This window comes from Pteropus alecto, unplaced genomic scaffold, assembly GCF_000325575.1.
Source record: "Pteropus alecto unplaced genomic scaffold, ASM32557v1 scaffold109, whole genome shotgun sequence".
Taxonomy (NCBI): Eukaryota; Metazoa; Chordata; class Mammalia; order Chiroptera; family Pteropodidae; genus Pteropus; species Pteropus alecto.
Genome location: NW_006494608.1, coordinates 11,014,572 through 11,039,587, shown reverse-complemented (window position 1 = coordinate 11,039,587; position 25,016 = coordinate 11,014,572). Strand labels below are relative to the sequence as shown.

General features: G+C 33.0%; 1 protein-coding gene across 1 annotated transcript in view; it reads right to left on the bottom strand.

Moving 5' to 3' along the window:
• Positions 1-9,519: 9,519 nt before the first annotated feature.
• The window catches only part of PTPN12 (protein tyrosine phosphatase, non-receptor type 12), an 87,055-nt gene continuing 71,558 nt past the window's right edge, over positions 9,520-25,016 (bottom strand). Inside the window, exons 13-18 of the mRNA XM_006925398.3 lie at positions 18,634-19,610; positions 15,018-15,095; positions 14,101-14,156; positions 13,155-13,185; positions 10,696-10,803; positions 9,520-10,372 (exon numbers count right to left, since the gene is read on the bottom strand). Of these exons, the coding sequence (XP_006925460.1) occupies positions 10,311-10,372; positions 10,696-10,803; positions 13,155-13,185; positions 14,101-14,156; positions 15,018-15,095; positions 18,634-19,610 (1,312 nt within the window). The 3' untranslated portion in view covers positions 9,520-10,310. The remainder of the gene's footprint in view (positions 10,373-10,695; positions 10,804-13,154; positions 13,186-14,100; positions 14,157-15,017; positions 15,096-18,633; positions 19,611-25,016) is intronic.

The following is a 25,016-nucleotide window of genomic DNA, read 5'->3' as shown; positions in this document are numbered from 1 at the left end:
CACAACGGAGGGTCCGCTCATCAGAGACCTCAAGAAGTTCTTGTGATGACAAGAAGTGGCTCATGGTAGAGGATGAAAGTCTGTAGGATTGTGGGCAGTGAACTAAAGAAAAAGTTGTGGGACCAGCACACTCTGACACAAACGTAAAGGATCCCATTCAACAAAATTTTCTGTCTCACTCTCATAGACTTTCTCCCTCTTTTAAAAGACCAGATTACTCAAGCAATTCCACAGAGCAAATCACAATGACTATGATATTAAAATTAAAAACAAAAACAAAAAAAAACCAACCATATGCTGCCTCCAGGAGACACATCTCAGCTCCAAAGACAAATATAGACTCAAAAGTGAAAGGACGAAAAATGATATTTCAAGCAAATGGCATTCAGAAAAAAGCAGGAGTAGCAGTACTAATATCAGATGAAACAGACTTCAAAATAAAAAAGTTAAAGAAAGATACTGAGGGACACTTCATAATGATAAAGGGAATCTGACACCAAGAAGATATAACACTTATTAATAGCTATGCTCCCAATCAGGGAGTACCAAAATATACAAAGCAATTACTAACAGAACTAACTAAAGGGAGAAACTGACCAAAACATTATTGTAGTAGGGGACCTAAATACCCCACTGTTGGATGCGGACAGATCATCCAAATAGAAAATCGATAAGAAAATAATATCCTTAAATGATACATTGGACCAACTGGACATAACTGACATTTACAGAGCCTTTCATCCCAAAACAGCTGCTTATACATTTTTCTCTAGTGCACATGGAACATTCTCAAGGACTGAACACATACTGGGACACAGAAATAGCCTCAACAAATATAAGAGGGTTGAAATCATACCAACCATAGTCTCTGATCATAATACTTTGAAGCTGGAGATTAACTGTAAAACGAAAGTGAGAAGAACCACAAATACATGGAGATTAAACAATATGCTATTGAAAAATGACTGTATCAGAGAACAAATAAAAAGAGAGGTCAAGAGGTACATAGAGACAATGATAATGATAGTTATAATGTATCAAAACTTTTGGGACGTGGCAAAAACGGTAATAAGGGGCAAGTTCATATCATTACAGGCCTCTCTCAGAAAATAAGAATGTGCCCAAATAAACAACCCAATGCTCCTTCTTAAAAATCTAGAAAAGAACAAATGAAGCCTAAAGTGAGCAGATGGAAAGAAATAATCAAAATTAGAGCAGAAAAAATTAATACAACAAAGAGCTGGTTCTTTGAGAAGGTTGAAATTGACAAACCCTTGGCTAAACTCACTAGAGAAAAAGAGAAAGGACACAAATAAACAAAATCAAGGGTGAAAGAGGAGAAATTACAACAGACAGCATAGAAATAGAAAGGATCATACAAGAATGCTATGAAAAATTATACAACATCAAATTTAATAACTAGAAGAAATGGATCAGTACTTAGAAAAATGTGATTTTCCTAGACTGAATCAAGATCTAGAAAATCTAAATAGACCAATCAGCAGTATGGAAATTGAAACAATCATCAAAAACCTACCAAACAGTAAAAGTCCAGGACCAGATGGCTTCACCAGTGAATTCTACCAGTCAAAGAAGATTCAATACCTATTCTCCTCAAACTCTTCCAAAAAATCAAAGAGGTGGCAATACTTCCCAACTCATTCTATAAGGCCAATATTAGACTGATATCAAAACCTGGTAAAGATAACACACAAAAACGACAACTACAGACCAACATCTCTCATGAACACAGATGCAAAAATTCTAAATAAGATACTAGTAAACCGAATATAGCAACAGCAGCCAACATTATTCTTAATGGTGAAAAACTAAAAACCTTCCCTCTAAGATCAGGAACAAGGCAAGGCTATCCACTATCTCCACTGTTATTCAATATAACATTGGAGGTCCTAGCAAGTGCAATCAGACAAGAGAAAGATGTAAAAGGCATCCAAATAAGAAATGAAGAAGTCAAACTGTCACTATTTGTGGATGACATATCCTCTGTATAAAAAACCCTAAAGACTCCACAAGAACACTACAAGAAATAATAAGCAAATACAGTATAGTCTCTGGATACAAAATCAACGTACAAAAATCCATAGCATTCCTATACTTTAATAACAAAATGTAGAAAAAGAAGTGGAAAAAATAATTCCTTTTGCAATTGCAATTGCAACAACAACAACAACAACAACAACAAAACCTAGGAATAAATTTAATGAAACATGTAAAGGACCTATATATTGAAAGCTACAAGACCCTATTAAAAAAAAAAAAACGAAGATACAAAGAAATGGAAAGATATTTCGTGTTCATGGATTGGAAGAATCAACATAGTTAAAATGACCATATTACCTAAAGCATCATATAGATTTAATGCAATCCCCATCAAAATCCCATTAGCATTTTTTAAAGAAATAGAGCAAAAAATCATCAGATTTGTATGGAAGCACAAAAGACCCTGAATTGACAAAGCCATCCTGAGAAAAAAGAACGAGACTGGAGGCATCACTCTGCCCGACTTTAAATTATAGTACAGAGACAGTAATCAAAATGACATGGTATTGGCAGAAAAACAGACACACAGAAAAGTGGAACAGAATCGAGAGTCCAGAAATAAATCCATATTTATATAGGCAAATAATTTTCAACAAAAATGCCAAAAATATACAGTGGAGAAAGGAAAGCCTCTTCAATAAGTGGTGCTGAGAAAACTGGAAAGCCACCTGCAAAAGAATGAAACTAGATTGTTGTCTATTACCACACACTAAAATTAACTCTAAATGGATTAAAGACCTGAATATGAGACTGGAATCAATAAAATGCATGGAAGAAAACAGGAATTAAACTCATGGACCTTGGATTTAAAGAGAATTTTATAAATTTAACCTCAAAGGCAAGGGAAGTAAAAGCAAAAACAAATGAATAGGACTATATCAAACTAAAAAGCTTCTCTCAGCAAAAGAAACCATCAACAAGGTAAAGAGACAACCATCCAAATGGGAAAATATATTTGCAAGCTAGGCCTCCAATAAACACCTAATTCCAAAATATACAAAGAACTCATGAAACTCAATAACAACAAAAACAAACGATGCAATCAAAATTGGGCAGAAGACCTGGATACTTCTCCCAAGAAGACATAGAAGTGTCCAAGAAACACATGAAAAGATGCTCATCATCACTAGCTATTAGGAAATGCAAATCAAAACCACAATGAGACAACATCACACACCTGTAAGAATAGCTGTTATCAACAGGACAAGTGATAACAAATGTTGACGAGGATGCAGAGAAAAAAGAACCCTCATACACTGCTGGTGGGACTGCAAATTGGTACAGCCACTATGGAAAACAGTATGGAGGTTCCTCAAAAAACTAAGAATTGATCTACCATGTGATTCTGCAATCCTTCTACTGGGTATTTACCCCAGAACTTGAAAACTCATATTCGAAAAGATATTTGCACACTGACGTTCATAGCAGCATTATTCACAGTGGCCAGGACATGGAAGCAACTTAAGTGTCCTATGATAGATGATTGGATAAAAAAGCTGTAGTACATATATACAATGGAACACTACTCAGCCATAAGAAGAGATGAAATACTGCTATTTGTAATGAATCTTGAGATAATCATGCTAAGCGAAATATGCTAGACAGAAAAAGTTGAAAACCACGATATCACTTGTGAGATATAAACCTAAAAGCAACAAATGAACAGGACAAATGAACTGAGTCTCATGGACATGGACAATAAATAAGCGGTTACCAGAGGAGAGGGTGGACAGAGTAGGAGAAAGGTAAATGGGATAATAGTGGTCAAATATGTGGTGACATTAAATGATTTAAAAAAAATTTTTAAATTATTTTGCTTTCATTATAGCCTTATAAAAGGTAATTGCTAAAAGGCCAACTAGCATGCCCTTTTATTTTAGTGCTCAGGAAAATGCTTTTTCAGCCCTGGAAGCTGTTTAAAAAGTATTATTAATAAGTGGGTGCATTTCTAATTATTTTAGACTAATTTAAGACACCAGAAATTCTTTGGGTTTTAGCTACGGCTTTTTGATATTTTCACTGTTCATTTACCAACTATATGTTGTGAAAAGGAAAGCTGTGTTTTAAACCCTATGAATGACACTTGACTTTTGTAGCCTGTAGTTAGTTAACTGGCACACACATTTCTTGCCTGCTAAAATCTATACTCCTAGCTTTTCTGAAATCTAGAGACATATAGTAGTGGCAGTGGTTAAGAGCAAGGATTTTGCAATAGTAGGTAGGTTTAAATTTTGGCTTTGCTGCTTTGTGTGACTTTACCTTAAATCTTTTTCTCAGGTTCATCTATTAAACAGGAATATATGCACCTGGTAAATTTTTTGTGAATGTTAAGATGTATGTTCAGAGATCAGCGGAGTGCCTGGCCCATGAGAAACATTCAGCAAGGTTAATTTTTATTAGATAGGCCTGAGTCTGCATGAAGTATATTGATGCCTGAAGATTTGCTCATGTCTCTTGCAAAGTGAGGCACTTTATAAACTCTCTCAAACATTGAAGACACCCCAAAGTGCTTTTTGGTTATTAGTTTTCTGAATTTTCTTGAGTGCTTTTCCTGATTTTTTTGACCAATATATTTGTTTGCTTTGCTGCCCCCTTCTGGTAGCACGAGGAAGAATTCGATGATTCAACCCCTACAGCTACAGAAATTAAAGTTAACATTATTGAATCCTTTGTCAAAGAATTTGAACTTCAAAAATCTTTGCTAAGGTTAAGTAAATTCAAATGAAATTTGAATTCTAAATGTAAAAATTCTACATGTAAATTTCAATTTGTTTCTGTTTCACAGAAATCGATATTGACAGTAACATTAAAATGGATATCTCACTTTAAGTTGAAAAGACCCTAAGAATACTTTGCTATTCTGAATGGCACTAGGAAATCCTTTATAAAGGGCATTCACCTTTCTGAAACAATGAAATGTGTACATACAAAATTTTAATGAAAATTTTTTCTAATTATTAATCTCAGCTAAGCTCTACATCTTTCAAATTACAAGACATAAATATGTACTATCCCTAGCTTGGTATTTTAAATTGTTTTTTGCATAGAAGCTGCATAAAAATGTTATCGACTACTTAAATACAATGAGAAATGCTTAAATTTTATATTTAATATAGTAAATTATTTAAATGTTTTTTCACATTTTAGTTTTAGAAGGCATTGGAAATATTTTACCAGATCATATATAAGTAGACAAAGCTTAAATTTATAAGGCACAATAATTTAAAATACCCCAGATATATAAACTGTGCATATATGTATATTAAACTTAATCCTACTGAAGAATTTTTCAGTCAGAAAAACAATATTTGGTGCGGGATAGGCAAAATGGGCAAAGGAGGTCAAAAGGCACAAGCTTCTAGTTGAAAAACAAATATTTGGGATGTAATAATGTACAACATGGTGAATATAGTTAATAATACTGTACTGAATATTTGAAAGTGCTAAGAGTGGATCTCAAGTTTTCATCACAAAAAAAATGGTTAATTATGGAAAAAATAATTTAAAAATTACTGATAAAAAGAAAATATTTTAAGGAGAAATTTAGAACTAACTTTTTTGTTTAATATTTGGCTATTTGGGTATAAATCCAAAGTAGCTGAAGAATATGTTCTTGCTAAAATATTGGCAATTCTCAAGTCGCAGATTATATAATATTAAATCAAAACAGTACATATGCCATGTTATCTCAAGAAAATGTAAAAAATGACTGGAATCTTTGGAATTTCCTTCCCCGACTAATTCAACAAAGCCGATTTGTTATAGTTTTGAACACAGAAATACATCTCCTTGAGCTACCCAAGCATAGCTGCTTTTTGCTGGTTAAATTGTTTATAATCTAAGTATTGGTCATTTACATATCTTACAAGATTTATGCACCTTAAAGACAAAGAGAGGAAAGAGATTGCAGCAAATCTGTTAAGAAAAGTACAGTTTATATCCAAAACTATATATCTACTTTGCACTTTTAACATAATATGCAAGGACTGCTTATTGAGTGGATATGGGCCAAAATCTTGGTTAAAGCTCTTGCAGTTCTCCATTTGCCAGAATAAAAATACAAGCTTTTGGTCTTTAAGAGCTGTATAACAAAGATCTAAAATTGGAAAACAGGGTATAAAAAGTTGAAATTAATTCATCTCATTATTTAGAAAACTATTAATAGAATCTAAATTTTTGACATCTAAAATAACATCACTAAAAGCAGGTAATTAGCAGTGGAAGAAAACAAAAGCTGCAAGAACTTTCCCAAAACTAGCGCAATAATTTAATTCAATTTAATCTTATATTTAGAATTAAACTAGAATGATTTCATGGATTATAATCAAGTACCAAATATACATATTCCAACAAAAATATTACAATCAGAATATATTTTAAGGCTAAATACAATTGATTCCTCACTTTTCTCTTAAAAGCTTTGGACTGCAAATGCATTTTTATCGCTCCCCTTCATATTTAGCACAAAATGGTCTTTTAGTTTATGAAAAAGTTCTTAATATGTATAGATGTCTTTAGAAGAGAACTAAATATTCAGTTTGGAAACTATGGATATATTCTTGGTAAAGTACTGTTAGTGGATGGTTTATGAGCTGGCTCTAGGAGCAGGGGCACGTATAAACAACCCGTTGTTAAGCTTCACTCCATGAGTGTATTTATGTGGGAACCTCGAATCATGTCAAGAGGTATTAAGATAAAAAATACAAAGATTTAAAAGAACAACAGTTGGGAATATAAATCAAAATCAGGTATAGACTAGCTACCTTAACATGTAGTACAGTCATGGATTCAATTAATTGATTCAACTGATATTTACTGTCTATGTCAGGACAATGTTTAAGAAAATACTTATATTCATAAACCTACTTGGCACATTTAGTTGCTTTTAAAGTACATATATGCCAACATTTTCACAAAACATCATGGTCATTTCTCACAAGGGCTAGTAGAGCAGAAAGTTCAAGTACATTGGTAAATGAATAGGATACAGTATAGATACAAAGAGAATGGTTGATTGACTTGGTGGGAAACAGGACAAGATGAGGGGTTTAATAGAAGAAATAACACTTGAATTAAGTCTTGAAAGATGATTAGAGCTCACCAGAATAAAGACAAAGTGTTTGAGACAGAGGACATAGTATGAATAAGGGAGGAAGAGAACTAAGGAAACAGTAGTTCATTATGGCTGGAGCACAGGGGTAAACAGAAAAGGCTAGGAAGTCAGCAGCAGATAGATCTTGATCTTGGATGGGAGTCTTCCATGACCTGCTAAGTTTCGACTTGCTCCTGTAGGGCTGGTTCTCCAATTTCATTATGCACTAGAATCTCCTGTAGCTTTTCTGAAACACATATTCCTTAGCCCCATTTCTAAATCAGTCCACAGTAGGACCCTGGAAGCTGAATTTTAAAGACACTCTAATTCTAAGAGAACCTTGCACATTTTAAAGAAACATTACCATAGACAATGAATAACAAACATTTTTTTTAGGGAGAAGTAACAATTAGAAAAAGTCAAGAGCAAATTAGATCGGTTTTTTAGAAAGACCAGTCTAGTGGTAGTGAGGAAGTTGAAGAGATCAGAACCTAAAGTGCCGAATGGTACAGACAACTGGAGTGGGTAACTAGACAAAGGCGACATTGTTCATTCACCAAGATAGGGCATAGTGCTCATGTTTAACCTTGGATCATGTTTTCACAAACAGAAATGCAAATATTTACCATATTACTGCAAAAATTCATTTAAATATCAAATTCTCCCTGAGATTTCTGTCACACATGGTTTCATTCCTGTTTTTATCAAGGCCCTAACATGATCTCCAGTCTGGACATTTCTGAACTTCAAATCTGTATTTCTATCTGTGGACTAAATTTAATTTAGGAACTTCTGTTTATTATTGAAACAACCAACCAACCAACCAACCAACCAAAAAAACCCACCATTAATAGAATGAAAATGCAAACTATAGGCAAACCTACAAAAATTAAAATGCAAAATGTATAAATAGCTTCAAAAAATCCTGACAAAAGACAACTCAAAATAAAAACAGGTGTAAAACTGCCAGATTATAGGTATATGTGCATACTGTTTTAGCAGATACTGCCGAAGTTTCTGCTTGAGACTTGAACCAGTAGTTCGAAGAAGAGACTATTCACATGGTCATAAGCACATTAAAATGTGCTCAACCTCATAAGTCATTAGGAAAATATGTATTCAGATCATAATGCAATACCACTATGTACCCATTTGAGTGGCTAAAATGAAAATCAATTGCAATACCAAGTGTTAGCAAGGAGTAACAATCAGAACCACTTTGGAAAACTGGTAGTATCTACGAAAGCTGAATATATGCATATCCATTTCAAAAATTCGCTGATATATATACCCAACAGATTTATGTATTAAGTGTACCAAATAGCTCATTAAAAAATGTTCATAGCAGCATAATATGTAATATTCCCATACCAGAAACAACCCAAAAGTCTATTAATAGCAGAATGAACAAGCTCTGGTATATTCATACAATGCATAACTCTACAGCAATGAAAAATGAATAAACAACTGCTATATATATAATAAGGAATAAATCTCAGAAGCCTAAGAGGAAAGCTTCTTAGTGGCTGACCCTCGTTTTTATTGCTTGACCCAGGTAGTTGTCACATTCACAGAGGTGTGTATACTTTGTGATGATTTTTGCACCCTTCTGAATATGTTATACTTCAATAAAGGTGCTCTAAGCAACCCCTTCCCAACAAAAAAAAATCTCTATATATGATTTTAGTACCATATTACAGAAAAGTCTATATTTTTGTTATTCTTTATTTCAGTTTAAATTTTATTAGGATAATGACAGGCTAGAGGTGTCTATGTCTTATGAATATCAAGCATCTACTGTATTCACACTCCTTTATGACCAAAATATATGAGAAAAATGTGAACTTCTAAGGAATCAACATGAAGACCATTTGGCTTTAAAAAAATTTTGCATGCCAAAATTTTGCCACAGCGATCCTCCTTCTACTCATTTAAGGTTACTCTATCTCTCTTTAGTCTCCTAATTTTTCCCTCCTTCATAAATAGATGGAAGATATAAATGTCCATCAACTTCAATCTATGATGTCAAAATTCAAACTTGGTACTTATGATGGAAACTGTGCTCCAGCCATGGGATAGGAAGAAAACCAGTTTCCATTTCCTAACCTTACATCTGTTTGTTGTTTTACTAGGATCTTAGTAGGTAGTAATTACTAGGGCTCACTCAAGCACAAGTATTAGAATTAGCATAAGTATTAGAACTGCAAAGCCATGTTTTTGCACAAGGTGCTCCCTATTTTTTAAGAGCTCAAACTCCATTCACACTCATGACTTAAAAGTAAGACTGAGCCAGTAGGAAGGCAGATATTAAGTCTCATTTCCTAGTAATTAAGAATGAAAAATCAAAACAAGCAAGCACTATAAAATTGTTTTTGTTTTTTTTAATGGCAGGTCAAATATCCTGAAACATACATATACTTTGATAGTCTTCTAATCCCAGTTGAGTTCAAATATTAAAGTAACACACACGAGCTAAGAGAATTCAATATTGTTCCAAGGCACTTACTGAATCTCCATGACTAGATGAAAACAAGGACAATTAGGATGGACAATTAGACAGCATATAATATAAAAATAACTTTTTGCTTACAATTTACAAAATGTATTATTATTACAATCTTTGATCTCTGATAACCTGCAATGCTGGCTGCATGAATCCAGCAATTTTAAAATTCAGAAACTATTTTCTAAAACTTCAGGGCAAATAATTTACAAATAAGGTACACAAAGATTTAGACCATGCAGAAATTTCTTACATCTTCTGTTAATAATATTTTATGACTCCAACTTTATCAAATTATATACCTACTTGCCCTGTACATATATAAAATAATGCATACATGATAAAACATTAGCAAAAGAGTAGTCCTTAAACTCAATTTATCATAAAAGTATTACTATATTAACATGTCTACAAGCAGCGTGTAACAGGGTTAAGAGACATTAAGGCAATAATACTTGAAGTTACAAAAGAAACCATATGTAATACTTTTTTCCTAAGTGTAATGTGAGGCAAGTAGATGGTCCCAGCAAAAAATACTAAGGTAACAATCTACACTGCCGTTAGTCCCATTTTTAAGATGGAATACTATAAATCTGGCTTTCAGTGGCACTTGAATTTTCCAGTATAACTTAAAGTGTCTTTTAGCTCCCTGAATCATGTCCATTCTGAAGGTGGATCTCTTGGTCCTTTGGGTTTTCCACAGCGATTACCAAAACCTGCAATGAAGACACCACAATAATTGGTCAGTGTTTAGAAATATTTTTACGTTACTAAAACAATGCTGTAGACAGCTTCATTTTCTGGAACATACACATTTTCATGTGGAAATTTAGAATTTAAACTAAACAAAACTCTATAAATACAAACCAACTCTTAATTTTTGGGTAGTTCACTTAAGAACCTGAATAAATCTCAGCACAAAGTTTGATAAACTCTAGGATTTAAGGAAATCCTAGAATGATGGCAAATGACCTTTTCTCATTCTTGCCAGCATTAACTATATAATTAAACATCGAAAATTACTTGGCAAACAAATTACCAATATCCGTGGCTTCTGTTGGACTTTCTGATATCTGATCTTTCTTGTTACTGAAAGTAGGTGGACATTCTGTACAAGTCTCTGTGTGACTACTTCCTGCTGGATGATCTAAAATGCAAAACAAAGCCACTGTTAATCACCATTATTTGTAGCATCATACGTAGAATCCTCTAATTGTTTTAAGATGGACTTTGAGTTAAAAGAGCATGTTTTCTCTCTTGGGTATCATGACTTTAGAGCCCCAGATAAATATAAATGCAAGTGTAGAGGGCATCTAGAAATCCACAGTGGGTACTTCTGCAATGTGAAGATTCTCCTTACGTTCTTACTTTATTACTCTAAACCTGGATCTAGACATATTTTTTTTTCTTAAAGTAGTTATACTATGTGCTAATGTCCTAAGGCAATAATTGCAACTGAAATGCCTTTATATGGAAATCAATAGCAAGCAAGTTTATAAGTAATTAATGAATTTACTATTTGCCCATAAAAGTAATATTCTTCTCTTTTAAAGTTTTACACTGCTTAAATTTTAGTTAACTTAATTATGAATTAGAAATTCATAATTAAGAATTTCATAAGATCAGAAATAAAAGAAATTACTTAGTATGATTTATTCATTCTTTGACAACCTTTATCATATCCCCTACACCTTTGTAAGAAAATTCTCTGGAAACTTGGGAGTACAAGTCAAATGATAAATGATCCTTGTCCTTAGGTGCTTAGAGTCTAGATAGGGATCAACAAACTTTCTGTAGAGAGCTCAAGTAAATATTTTACGCTTTGCAAGCCACATACGGTCTCTGTCATATATTCAGATTTTTATTCGTTTGCTTTTGTTTTTAAACAATTCTTTAAAAATGTAAAAATCATTTTTTTCAGATCAAGGACAGAACAGAAAAACAAGCCAAGGACAGGATCAGGCCTGTGGGATAGTTTGCCAACTCCTGGTCTAGTAGAAGAGATTGACAAGTACATGAATTATTACAGTAGTGTGAGATTAAGTTTTATAATTATGCATAGGGTGCAATGGGGACAGAGAGGAGAGGCATGTAGATAGTGGTGGTGAGTTATTCAGTGCTGGCTTGTAGGAGGAAATGATGATTTAGTCTAAAGGCCTCAGTTTTCTCAGTGAAGTAAAGGTCATCTACTGAGTAAGAGTTAGAGAGATTCATGAGTTTAGAAGAAAGTAAAGATTTGGATAATTCAAGGGAAATAGGTACCAAAATAGAGCATGTAAGATAACCAAGCGAAGCTGAGGGCTCAATTGTAGATGAAGACCCAGAATTGCAGGCTCAGTCTGTAAAACTGAGTTATGTTCCCAGCAATATTTAGTAATCCTGAGGGATGAAATAAAATGCTATGGTAATTAGGAGCAAAAAAGTCAAAAGTACCTGGGTGACTAGAGTGATGGAAGACTGTATTTAGATTGGACAGAGAAGGAAGAGAGTCCAGAAAATAAAAGATCTAGGGATCCAGCAATAGCAGCAGTAGTAATATAAAAAAAGATAGTAGTGCTACCATTTGAGTGTCTATCATGTGCCAGGCATAGTGTTTGATACTCTGTAATGCAATTTACTTTTATTAAACCCTCACAACAATCCTCTAGGGTAGGTACTATTATTTCTCCATTTCACAGAGAAGAAAATCAAGGCTCAGAAAGATTAGGTAATTTGGCCAAAGCCACATAGTGAGTAAAATGGCAAAAATAGGATTCCAATCCAGGAGGGCTTGATTCTAAAGCTTCTGCTCTTTTCCTTATGATATGTTACCTCAGAAAAGCAGATAGAGAGTAATCAAGTTTATGAGATGGTATGAGGCTCCTTTAGGCCAAGATCAAGAGAAAGAGAGCAGAATGGAGGATAACAGCAGAGATGATAGATGAATTCAGGAAACTGTATAGGCCAGGATGTTTGATAAGCTGTTTACATAGTCATTGACTTTTAAAAATTAATAGTAACTTGACCTGTATTAGCACGATAGTAAAAGTGATGTGGCAGAAAACTTTTTAACTTGGTATTATAACACTGGGTTAAGCTACATAATCTTATTGGTCTTCACAAATGTAAAAGTCCTAAAGAGGGAGATTCTCCAAACAATCAATTTTTAGGGACCCAATTCAATCATCTAGGGCAATTTGGGGCATTTACTGAGATCATGGTCAGACCTAGATTCTAAGTGTCTTTATAAACAGAAAATACAGGAAAATATTTAAAAAATAATTTCTTTCCTATCAGCCTGTCACTACTACTAATAAATGCTGTTATTTTCTAAATTAGTAATAATATATGGAATAGTAGTAATTTGGAAGAATTATATTACATAATTCAGGTTTTAGAAAAGCGGTCCTACATATTTTCACATACAGAAATAACTAAATAGCATATATGATGAGACATGCTATTTTATGGAAATTAATCTACATAATCTATAGCAAAAAGGAACAATATCTAACTTACCACATTTTTCACTTCCAGAAGTTATCAAGTCCTATAAGGAAGACATTTAATAGCTTTATGAATAGAAAATTTGGTCTGTTATGAGTATATATCCCAAGAAATCAAGATTTATCAAGATTCTCAGTGTCAAAGGGAAAGAAAACAATGGTATTTTCAATTAGACTTAAAATTTTTAAATGTTATCATATTTTATATTGGGAGTGAAAAGGATAGGGAATTTCCTTTTTCCTTCTTGATGAAAACTGAAAATGCAGGAGCTACTATACAAAGAAACATACAAATACTGCATTTTGCCAGCCTTCTACCATATTCATCAAATTATAGTATCATGGATTATAAGACATAGATAGCATGACTGTTAGAGGTTAGCACTACTTCATGTGACAAAGTATATCAGTGTTTTTTAATCAATTATGATATTCCGCAATTTCAGGGATATTAAAATATACAAGAAATATGAAAAATTTTAATGTTGATGAAAAATGGTATTTCCCATGGCTAAAATATTTAGCTACCAAAACATTTCCTTAATGTGAAAGGAAATCTCATATAACCAGAAAAAACAAATGGAGGGACTACGTACCTAGTGCTATAATGGAAAGAAAAAAATGTAGGAAAGTGCCATGACCCTGAAAATAGTAATTCCTGTTTTTCATACCTCCAAAAGAATTTGAAACATGGCATAATTTATAAATTTCAAAAGCAGCTTAGAAAATAACACTCTGAAGTGATGGTCATATGTAGACCATGTTGTTCTTTTAAAAAAATTCAGATCTCACATTTTTTGTAGGCTTTTCAGCTAAAATCTTAGCATAAGAAATTCTGATCAAAAATCATATTAATAGCCTTAAGCTGACAGTTATTATAACAAATGACTGTAAGATAAATTAACAAAACAAAAGAGTGAAAATAGAGTTCTAGCTGTTCCAATCCCCAAAGGACTCACTTCAGATTTTTGTTGCTGACATTGAAGTTCACTCCGTTCCGATTTTACGGGTGTATCTGAGAAAAATGAAATCTTACAATTAAAATTAACATCTTCGATTCTTGAAATTTCTTGCACTAAAGTAATATACAAAAAGATACTTTATATTTTTAGATATTGCTTTCATAAAAAATTTTCTAGTTTCTATTAATATAAGAAAATCTCTTTAAGATTCCTTAAAATTTAATTGAAAGAATTCAGTTATCAGTTTATTACATACTCATTATAATCTATATAGATGTCAGACTTAGACTTATTTATTTAATATTATTGAAGTATGTGGCTTCACTGTTAAGATTCTTAACATCAGTTCAAATTAATAAAACATTGGTTAAATGTAACTCAGATAAGACTAGTGAGCACCTCCACTGAGCACGAGACAATGTAAATATATTAAAGCTGTTTTCCTGTACTCTTTTTCAGGAAGGGAAGGAAATGTATTATCAATGCTTTAAAACATGATCACTCTCTCCTACTTCTCACTGATACTTCTGTGGCCTTAAGTGTTCCTTAATTAACACAAAGTGATGCCCACCTATAACCCAATTTAAATATTTACTTACCTAAACTGTCACCAAGTGAAGCAATCAATGTCTTTTCACAATGGATAAAAAGACGCCAAATTGCAAATACATTTACAACTGCATTTAACTGAATTATAGCATCTAACATAAATGCAGCCATTTCAGCAATTTTAGCAAGTAAAAAAAGACTATTTTCAAGTATTTTTCATACGAAGAATTAAAAACTTTTGTCAGTATCAATTCAAACCTATTTGTGAATTTAATTATGCAGCTCGACAGCAACTAAATTAAAATCAGCCCTGTTTTGCAGTTTATTAAGAGTATGAAGTAAGTAAAAGCAGAAGAGATACTCACTATGTTCACTTGCTAATACAAAAGATTCGGGAGTTCTTTCAGGTAGGGGAGGAGGTGACTCTTCATTGACATCAACATCTATATTAAATACATAAAATTTAGACAAATTATGAACTTGTTAAAAAATGTTAACTCATTAAAAAATGAACTTGTTATCTACACAGAGAGCTTTGACATTCTAAAAATTACTGCCACAAGTATCTAAGAGAATCACTTTTTAAAAATGCAAAAAAATCAACAAGAAATCATGACCATTTGACTTATCAAGAATTATGAGGCTTATTGAACAAAAAGAATGAACTCCATCACTCAGAGATGCACAGAGAAAATGACTCTCCCATGACTTTCCTGACACCCCACAGACTTTACCATACTGTCCTCTGAAGTCTGAAGGCAGTCTCAGTAGAAAAGCCAGTAGGCAAGTGATTTCTCTCCTGGGCCTGCTGATGATGTTTTGAGTCCATGAAGGAAAGTTTTGGTCATTTGACTTAAGCCAGTTTTTCCTGAAGGGAAATCAATTGCTTAACTCCTTTTATGAGTTTTGCCATTACTTTGTACCATCTGTCTTACTGAGTTTTTAAATCCAACTCATTTTTAACGTATGTATTTCAGTCATATTTTAAACAGTAATGACTAAAATAAGATTTGAAGAACTAGTTATTTTTCTAATATATATAAAATATAAGTTAACTTTTTTTGAATGTTCATTTACTGCCTAAAATCTTGTGAACAGTGGCACAGAGTGAACAGAGACTACTGAGTGAAGCCATAAAAAACTTCTCAGTAAAAACAAAATTAGCTCTTGGAAAAGATAATGCATAAAGTAAGCCTCATAAGTTAGCTTTATTACACCATAGAGTTAATGAGTTATTAGGTGTTTTGAAGATTCACTGGAGGTAGAGAGAGAAAACATAAGGACACAATTATGTGTGTGGAGTCTGAGGTTAGTGAGAACAGGGTAAAGAAAGAGAAATGTGAGGATCCTACATTATTTTTTTGCCTGGGCACTGACAATTGTTCTCTTAAAAAAAAAAAGAACAATCTTGCCATGATACTTTGCTACTTTACCACATCTGATAGACTATGCATTAAAAAGAGATTAAAAACCAAGTAAAGCCTTTTCAATTTTCGAAAAGTATGAGCCAGATATGATTGTACCTGTTCCTTCTACATTTATTTAGCTGAAGACACAAGAAAATATGGCTTCTGAATCCTGCTGAGAGAAGAGTTCTAGCCGAATATTTTATATATCTATCACGAGTACTTGGACTCTCTCTCGCACATAAAGTTAAGCCACTAAAGAACTATCTACCTTATCCAGTAGTTACAGGCTGAGCCATCATCATCCTTCCCCTTGCGCTTTTGTTACTAACAGCTCACGGTGAAGAGATGGCTGTTGGAAGAAAGGGATGCATAATCTTGGCACTGTGGTGCCATTTTGTAATTAAGTGAACAATCAGCAAGGGCAGTCTTGCTTGTTTACATCTAGAATCAAGTATCTTTCAGAAAGTCTATACCTCTCCTAACAGTCCTCACTCTTAAAGCCTTTTTTATTTTATAACTGTGGCCCTTGCTTATCAACATATTTCTCCTTGGATCTCTGGACTGCCTTTCCTATTTTATAAACTATTTTAGAGGTTATACAATCAAAGAACACACTTTTACATAGGTGTTTGCAAATCATACACTTCATACATACATGGGGCCTAGTATAGCCAAGTTTGAGAAATCTCTCAGGAAACTTAAGTCAGTATTAAAATCAAAATTTACAGCCAGGAATTTTTGTAAGGCAGTAACTTATGCAAAAGGTTGTTTTAGGTATCAAAACAGAATTATTCTACTTAACTCCCTAACACCTTCTAAAACAAGCAAACAAAAATCTAATTCTTGTGCCAATGGTTCATCTAAAAGGTAAACAATAACATTAAAAATAGGACGGCATGTAGTTATGTTGCAGCACACAATACTTACACAGGAAAATCTTCAGTTAATACTAAACTCATTTAGCATTGTTAGGGTAGGATGTAAAGAAATCAAAAATCACATTTATAGCTATCTTGGCTTTGAAATACAAACAAATAGAACAGAAGTGAGCTGCTATACAATAGGGTGCTTTCAACTATCCTTGTACAGTATTATCTTTCATATTTTAAAGTTATCACCAAAAGACTGGTCATGTGGCAGTAAATTTAATCAGTATATCACATCATGCATCTTTCCTGTCCTAACCAAATTCTATTTCTAGTAATGGTTTAAAAATATATATTTCCTAGGTCCAAGACACATATCTGATATGCTAGGAAAAAAAACAGCCCCAAATGTAATGGCTATGTGTAGAGTCAGAGGAAAGCTACAGTAATCAGGGGAATTGTTTCATTAACTATATAAATATCTAACCAATGTACTGTATACTGGAAACTTAAAAAGATTAAAAAAAAAAAAAAAAGCCCAAAACAAAAATTTGTCTATACATTTTGTGTAGCTACAATTTGGCAATTATTTTTCAAACTCTGAAGTTGAGGAAGAAAAAGATATTAACAATTTTATATTATGGCAAACTGATAAAGTAATATTTATTGTGGTAACCATTATCTTCTGAAGATCCTTCAAATAAAACAGAAGAATCAAGAATATAGAGAATCCTATAAATTTAGGAAACTAGCTTAGACTTTCATCTACTTTGTCAAATACATTCTCAACATAAGAACACATAGTATGTGTAAGTTGGGGAAATTTAAGACACCACACTATGAGTGGTGTTTACTGGGTCAGAAATAGATAAAGTCATCTTTTAAGATCACAGTGCTTATTTTGCCAGGACATTATAAATAACAGTCTGTGTCACTATCAAAGTTCACTGACAAGTAAATGACCACTGATAATCTATCAGTAAATAGCTTTCATGGCAGCTATGATTATTTTTAGCAGATCAAGAGTTTCAAGAACCAATAATACATATTGTGAACTGAGTGCAAGCATTATCTTGAAAGCTAAGGCTGCTTAAAGAAGACAGCCATTAATTAAATAATACCAGTGATGATTAGATAATGGCTATATCCCACTCACTACCGACTAAATTAAAATTCCCATATTCTGAGAAATTGCAATACTGCTCCTTGGTTAAACTCAGTGTTGAAAGCAGCCTCACTTGCAAGCATTTGTGAAGAGAATTAAAAAAAAGACATTCTGTAGTTAAAAGAGCATAACAGTATAACAAAATAGTCATTTGTAATAAACATGGGTGGAATTAAATGGCTAATCAAGCAATCTATAATATCTATGTCACTGTTACTTTAAACAATTCTATCTCCCTTAAAGTATTTATTTAGTCAGATAAATTTTTGACCCATATAAAATACTAAAAGTTACAATACAGAAGGAAAATAAAATTTTCAGTTACAACAATTAAAATATTTTGAAAATACAAAACCCAGTAATGCAATGTCATCAAATTAAGGCAATAAAAGCTTACTTAAAAAAATTATATCTAAAATAATAAAATCTTGCTTTAGGTTCTAGAGTGACATGTGGACTAAAAACAATGAATACAGCTAAAGTGCTCAGAACAGTGACTGGCACACAGTAATACTTAAGTGTTAGATACTATTATTATTACCTTTTGCAGCACCTGAATGTATTGTTCCTGCTATATCATGTCTAGCAATAGACACTGACAATACTTTCCTTGTAGAAATGCTTTCAGTACTAGTGGCAGCAGAAACTGTGGCACTTGCTGTTGAAATATTAGTTTTATTCTTGGTCTCAGCACCATCAGAGTTCCTTTCATCTGAGTCTGAGTCATCAGAATGAAGAGGATTAGTAAAACTGAGGGGAGCTCTGAATAGAGGTGAACTGTTATGATGATCCACAAGATCATGGGTTTCAACTTGTACTGTGGGGCTCGGTGTTAAACTCACAGTTTTCATTGTTTGATAGTGGATATCTGAGGATTTGCCTTCAGATGAATCAGGCGTGGGTAGAGTATTTTCGGGTCCATGAAATGACCACATTACATGTCCTTTCTCACCAAGAGGCAAGCGGTCTGGCCTTGGAGGTGTGTCTGAATTCTTCTGTGATTCCTCTGGTGGAATAACTGGAGCTTTATGTGACTGTGTTGCACTGCAGTCCACACAAGAATTCTGAGAAATATCATCAACTTTTAGATCCCCTGAACTCAATTCCTGTGACTTAGAGATTTTATCAATTATACAAGGTGAAGCTGACTTAATTTTAATTGCATGTCCCCTATTCAAGAGTGTGTTCCCATCAAAACTTTTTGGTCCCTCTTGGAGAGGGACCTTCTTAATCTCAAAACTTAAATTTCGCTCCAATTTTTTATCTATCTGTTCAACAGCTGATTCATTTTTCCCTGGAAGTTCTGCTGATTTATTATAATTTCTGTTGAGGTCTGTTGAATGTTGTTCTGATGAAACCATGTGCAACACTGGCTTTGGATGGTATCTGTCATTGTCCTGCCACACAGTAGTGACTGTTGGAAAAGCTGAAGGGGGAGAAGGTGTCAAGATGGGTGGCACTGGGTGAGGTTCTGGTGGCTGCAGTATTTCTTCCTTAGCATCCCCTTCTACAAGGCAACTGAAAAAACAAACATTAAGAAAAGGCTATTGTAAGAATGTTCATCCTTTTTAACAATTATGTAGCTAAGTCAATTATACTGAAAGCCAGAATCTATGGTTATGCATAAAAAATTATAATTTTAGTCTGAGAAAATTTAATGTTTAACAAGGTAATACATGTACGCTGTTTATAAAGTCAAATACAAGAATTTTAATGAAAAAAAGCAACCCCTCCCACAGCCCTCCAGCTACCCAGACATCTCCTTGCAATGTTTAACAGCTGCTTCTAAGATTTACCTTCATATTTCAAACTCCATAAACCATTATTTGTTTATTTCATAATTTTCTATTGTCTTTCTATGTGGCTTCTCTGTCTTCCCAATATTGTTATAATTTTTTAGTTCAATCTTATGACTATAGTTATTATTCATACCAATGATACTCAGATTTTATATCTTTTCTTATAGAACTTGTCATTCTCTCATAATTGCTTTAGGTTTTGGATGGCTTAATTCTCTATGTATCATCAGTAATTCAGCTCTTCTAACTTTCCTGCAGATTTGTACACCAACTCTCTCTCAACTAGTCAAGCACCCAGGTAACTATCAATATCAAAGGCACTCCTCTTGGAAACTTTGGTCCTCTTGCTGCTGTGTGGACCACTGGCTCACTAGGCCACCACAGAGCTGATGTTCTTTCTTGTGTCAGATTCTCCTGTTTCCCAGGTCCCATCTTCCTTTTTAGGTATAGTCCTTTGTTTTGGTGGGTTATATGGTCCAGTTGCTTCTTAAGAACTTTATATAGGAGGAAATTTTCTAGAGGCCTTGTATATTAAGTATTATCTCCAAGGGTGCTGATTTTTTTGAAAAGGTATATAATTATAGATTAGAAATAATTATCCTTTAGAATTTTGTAATTCCGATTCCTGTTCCTTTAAATGTGGGCTGCTTTTTTCACTCTTGAAGCTTTTAGGTTCTTTTTTTATTTTTGATATTATTCTATAATCTCATCATGTAACTTTTTCCAATCCATTTTATTACAATTTTTATCCACTATATTGGGAACTTTCTATATTAAAATTAATGTTCTTTATTACTAGAAAATTTCCTTATTTCTTGGCTAATTTCTTCACTTCCAGTCTCCTTCCAGACCATTACTAGTTTTATTATTATTATTCGACAGATCTAGTTTGATTCTCTAATTTATCTTCTCTTATTTTCTATCTTTTTTCTATTTATTCATTTTCTTGGAAGATTTCCTTGACTATCTTCCAGGCTTCTGTTTAACTTTTTAAATTTATGCTATTATATTTTTAATTTCCAAGAGCTTCATATTATCATCCAGTTCTTATTTCATGGTAGCAATATTTCCTTATGAATGAGCAACATGGACGGTGGTCTGTCCATCTTTTTCCTCCAAGTTTTATTTCCCGCTTATTTGGGTCTGTCTTTTATGTTAGAGGCTTTGTCAAGTGTCTGATCATTCCTGGTTCAGTTCATTTTTAAAGAATGATATCTTAAAAATGCCCAGAAGATGTGTATATATATATATATGTAAGGAGGAGGACTTGTGACTTAGTGATCACCTCACTGCATGATAATTGAACACAGCCTTTGCAATATCAGTAGTGGGCTACAACCATCAATAACTGTAGCTTTCTTCTCTTGGGCTGGTTAGTTTTTCAAAAGAGGGATTCTGTCTCCCACCAGAAGTTGCTACCAGTATTCTGAAAGCCAAATAAGGGTTGGGAGCAAGAGAGCTGGAGGATCTCACCATTCAGCATGCAGATTCCTGTTTTTAGTAAGGCGCTACAATCCTACCATCAGGTGGATCTGATGTCCTTGAATCCAGAGACTCCCTGGTTCAACCACTTCTGAGTAAATCTGTCCTACTGTATGCCCATGTGTGGGAGAAGCAGTCATCTGCCAGCTCAATTTGACTGAAGGAATCTGGGATTCTAAATAGTCTTATAGAGACATTCAAGTATTCAAGTACTCTTTTTGTTTTTAGCCCCATCCTACACACGATCTTCAGGAGGAACTCTAGTCTGAGCCTTCCTGGGGTGGGGGTTCTTTGAAGAGAACCATCTTGCTGCTTATCAGTTTCCTGCATATACAAGAAAGCAAGTTTTAGCTTTCTTTGTCCTGTTAAGTCCCTTTTCATTGGTCAATGTGCTTTCTACTTTCCAAAATTCTGTCAATATCTCTCTTATCTGCTGAAATCTCTGCTACAAATTTGTTTTTTTCAATCTTTATACATTTTTCTATTTCTCCACTAAAATTTCAGGAAGTTTATAGACGGACCAGAGTTAACTGTTCAAACTGCTTTTTTTTTTATTTTTTAACACTAATCTTGTAAATGTTTTTATAAGCAGCAGTCTGTGCATGATGTTGATATTTACATAGTAAACATATTCTTGGCTACTCACATTAAAAAAAATAGCTTTACTGAGGTATAGTTGATATACAAAAACTGTGTATTATTTAATGTATATAATTTGATGCGTTTGGACATATGCACACACCCAGCATGATTACTATCACTACAATTAAGGTAATAAACATATCCATCACCTCCAAAGTTTCCCTGTGTCCCCTTTGTGGTCTTTTGGCTACTCAAATTTGATTGATAATTATACTGGTAGACTTTTTCTTATCTGTCCTTAATTTAAGGTTGGTTAAAACAAGACTTAGAATAATTCTAAAGAACTTTCATGTGCACAAAAATGATAAGCCCAGTCACAACAAAATATATGCTACATATTGATTTTCTATTATAGTGTTCAAGATTCATATTTTCACTAGATATTCTGATGAAAAAAATTCCAGCAGAGATACAATATGACTTGCATCATTCTTATTGTAAATACTGTTCTTAATTTCATTTGTTGAGGAAATGAAACAAATATTCAGGACTTTCTACATGCTAGGCATTATACTAGTACCAGAAAAGGACAAAACAGTGAACACAACAGTTTGAATACTTAAAGAGTATAAAGAAATAGTTAAAAATAAGGCTTACAGGGTAGGATGAAACTATACCATGAAGACGCAGAATTAAAGTAACTATAACATTTGTTTCAAATTGATGTTTTATATAAACTCATAAAATTAATTTCCTTACAATAATTTAGTCTGGATTCCATGCAAAGTGGAAAGATTATGAGAGTGTAAGAAAGAGCAACCAAAAAATTAGAACATAACACTTTAAAAACAACCTTCATAACTATTCTTTCTTCTAGGGATTAATACCACAGTGAAAAAAGTACTGAACTGGAAGATAGATTTATTTGTGTTCTCAGTTAACTCTGCAGGTCAACTCATTTCGGAAACCAGCTATATTAATATCCATGTGATCGAAATTACTATAAAAATCACTGAGTTCACTACTTTACTTATCACTGTGACATACTGGCTATCTATAGAAGAAATAGGGAATACGTGGCGATCTAAAAAAAAAAAAAAAAGATGAGAAAACAATAAAGAAGATGTTATATCAATGCCAATAATTACTTTTTAACCAAAACAATGATAACCACCTATACAGCTTACACTTTGGAGTTAAGAAAGACACTCCACCAGTGTTTAACCTTTATTGCTTGATTTTATTATGTATTCTGACCTATTTCGATAACTTAAAATTAACATCTGAGATCAAAGGTATTTTCTAACAATGAAAAAGAACAAAATAATTAGGAAAGGATTAAAGCACAGAATGCACAGAAAATTAGATAACTGAAAGCATGTATAAAGCATTTTGCCAAAATTTGCCCTTATATTAAAGGATGCTAATTTGGAATTAATAATTCAATTAGAAGTTTAAAATTTGTGATTAGTCAAATAAATCAATAGTGTCCTTTGTGATTTCATTTATCCCTTCTAGGATGTCCCTTCTACAAGTTTGTCAAACATTAAATTATATTTTGTTTCAATGATTTGACTTTTTATATTTAACTATTTGAAGCTTTGGTATTTGCTGTGATGATATATGAACATAAATATATTTTTTTCCCAAATGGTTAAAAATATTACAATATGAGTAATATATAACTTTTATTTCTCCCTATTTAGTATAAAATTCTCTACTTGTTAATTCAACTCCATCAACAGATATATTCTTATACCCCTAACAGACTATTTTAAATATTCATAATGTTTTATAATTTTAAAAAAGTCTGTCCTCACTCATCACTATTATCATCTTGAGTTTTTCTTTAATATTTTTTGCCTCTTTATTCATCCAAATGAACTTTAATATTATATTGTCAAGTTCAGATAAGATATCTTTGGTATTCTGATGAGAACTGCATCAAATATTAAAAGAACTGATATTTTAAATAGCACTGAAAAAAGCTAAATTACATTTACTTTTGCCAACCAAGAACACTTAATTTTTTTTATTAATGCAAATGAATACAGTTCTACTTTCTATTTAAGGTTATTTCCAGGTATTTTATATTTTGAAAAAGATTTCTCTGTTAATCTTTTCTCCTTCTACTTGTCTGGTCTACAGGACCATTTTCCACTTTTATTGAGCCACTTTGCTCCTCTCTTATAAATTAATCATTTTAAGGCAATATATTTGGGTTTAATATATTTGTTAAAAAAAAATCAACAAAAGAAATATAATATTTCAAAAAAACAAAGATTTTTTTAACAACAGAAAAAACGATGAAGTAGAAAAATAACTGTTTTATGTGATATGGATTTCTCCTATCACCTAATTTTCTACTTGCCATTTTCTCAGGGTTGTTAGTCACCCAAATCTCATGATATCCTGTGCTAGATGAGGTTTCCCCAAATCAGGTAGCTTCAAATGCCTCCATTTGAGTAGACTTCAACTCCTGTTTTGACCCCATAAATGCCCAAACCTATCCGGGATATTCTAAGAGTCACAAATGTCTGAAAGTCCAGTTCATCGTCACAGGCAACCCTTACAGGAAGTAAATATTCATGTATTTCTGCCAGATACAGAACCCTCTCCTTCATGGCCTCTATAATGCCACTGTTTCTTGGTTTTCCTTTATCCCTTGGTTGTTCTTTATTTTTTCACAGCTTCCTTTTAGTCTACTTTTACAAATTATGGTACTTACAAGGGCTCCCTCCTTGATATTTTATGTTATACTCAGAATCTGAAAGATTTTATTCATGCCCAAGTAAAAGTCTTCTATGTCAGCTGTATACCGAACCCTCAAATCTTTACCTCTAGCCTAGATATCAAAATGTCTAAGAGAACCATTTTGCCTTCCTCCTAATCTTATTCCTACTTAAAATTGTTTAAATTGAGAGGCATTATAAGAAAGCATTAAATATATTGTCACTCTCTGTGAAACACTAAATAGATTAAGGAAAATTTACTAAGGCGCACGCCCTTTTTGGGTCTCTGTAGTAAATCTGTTGACAGCTTACAGAAATAGCTAACAAGT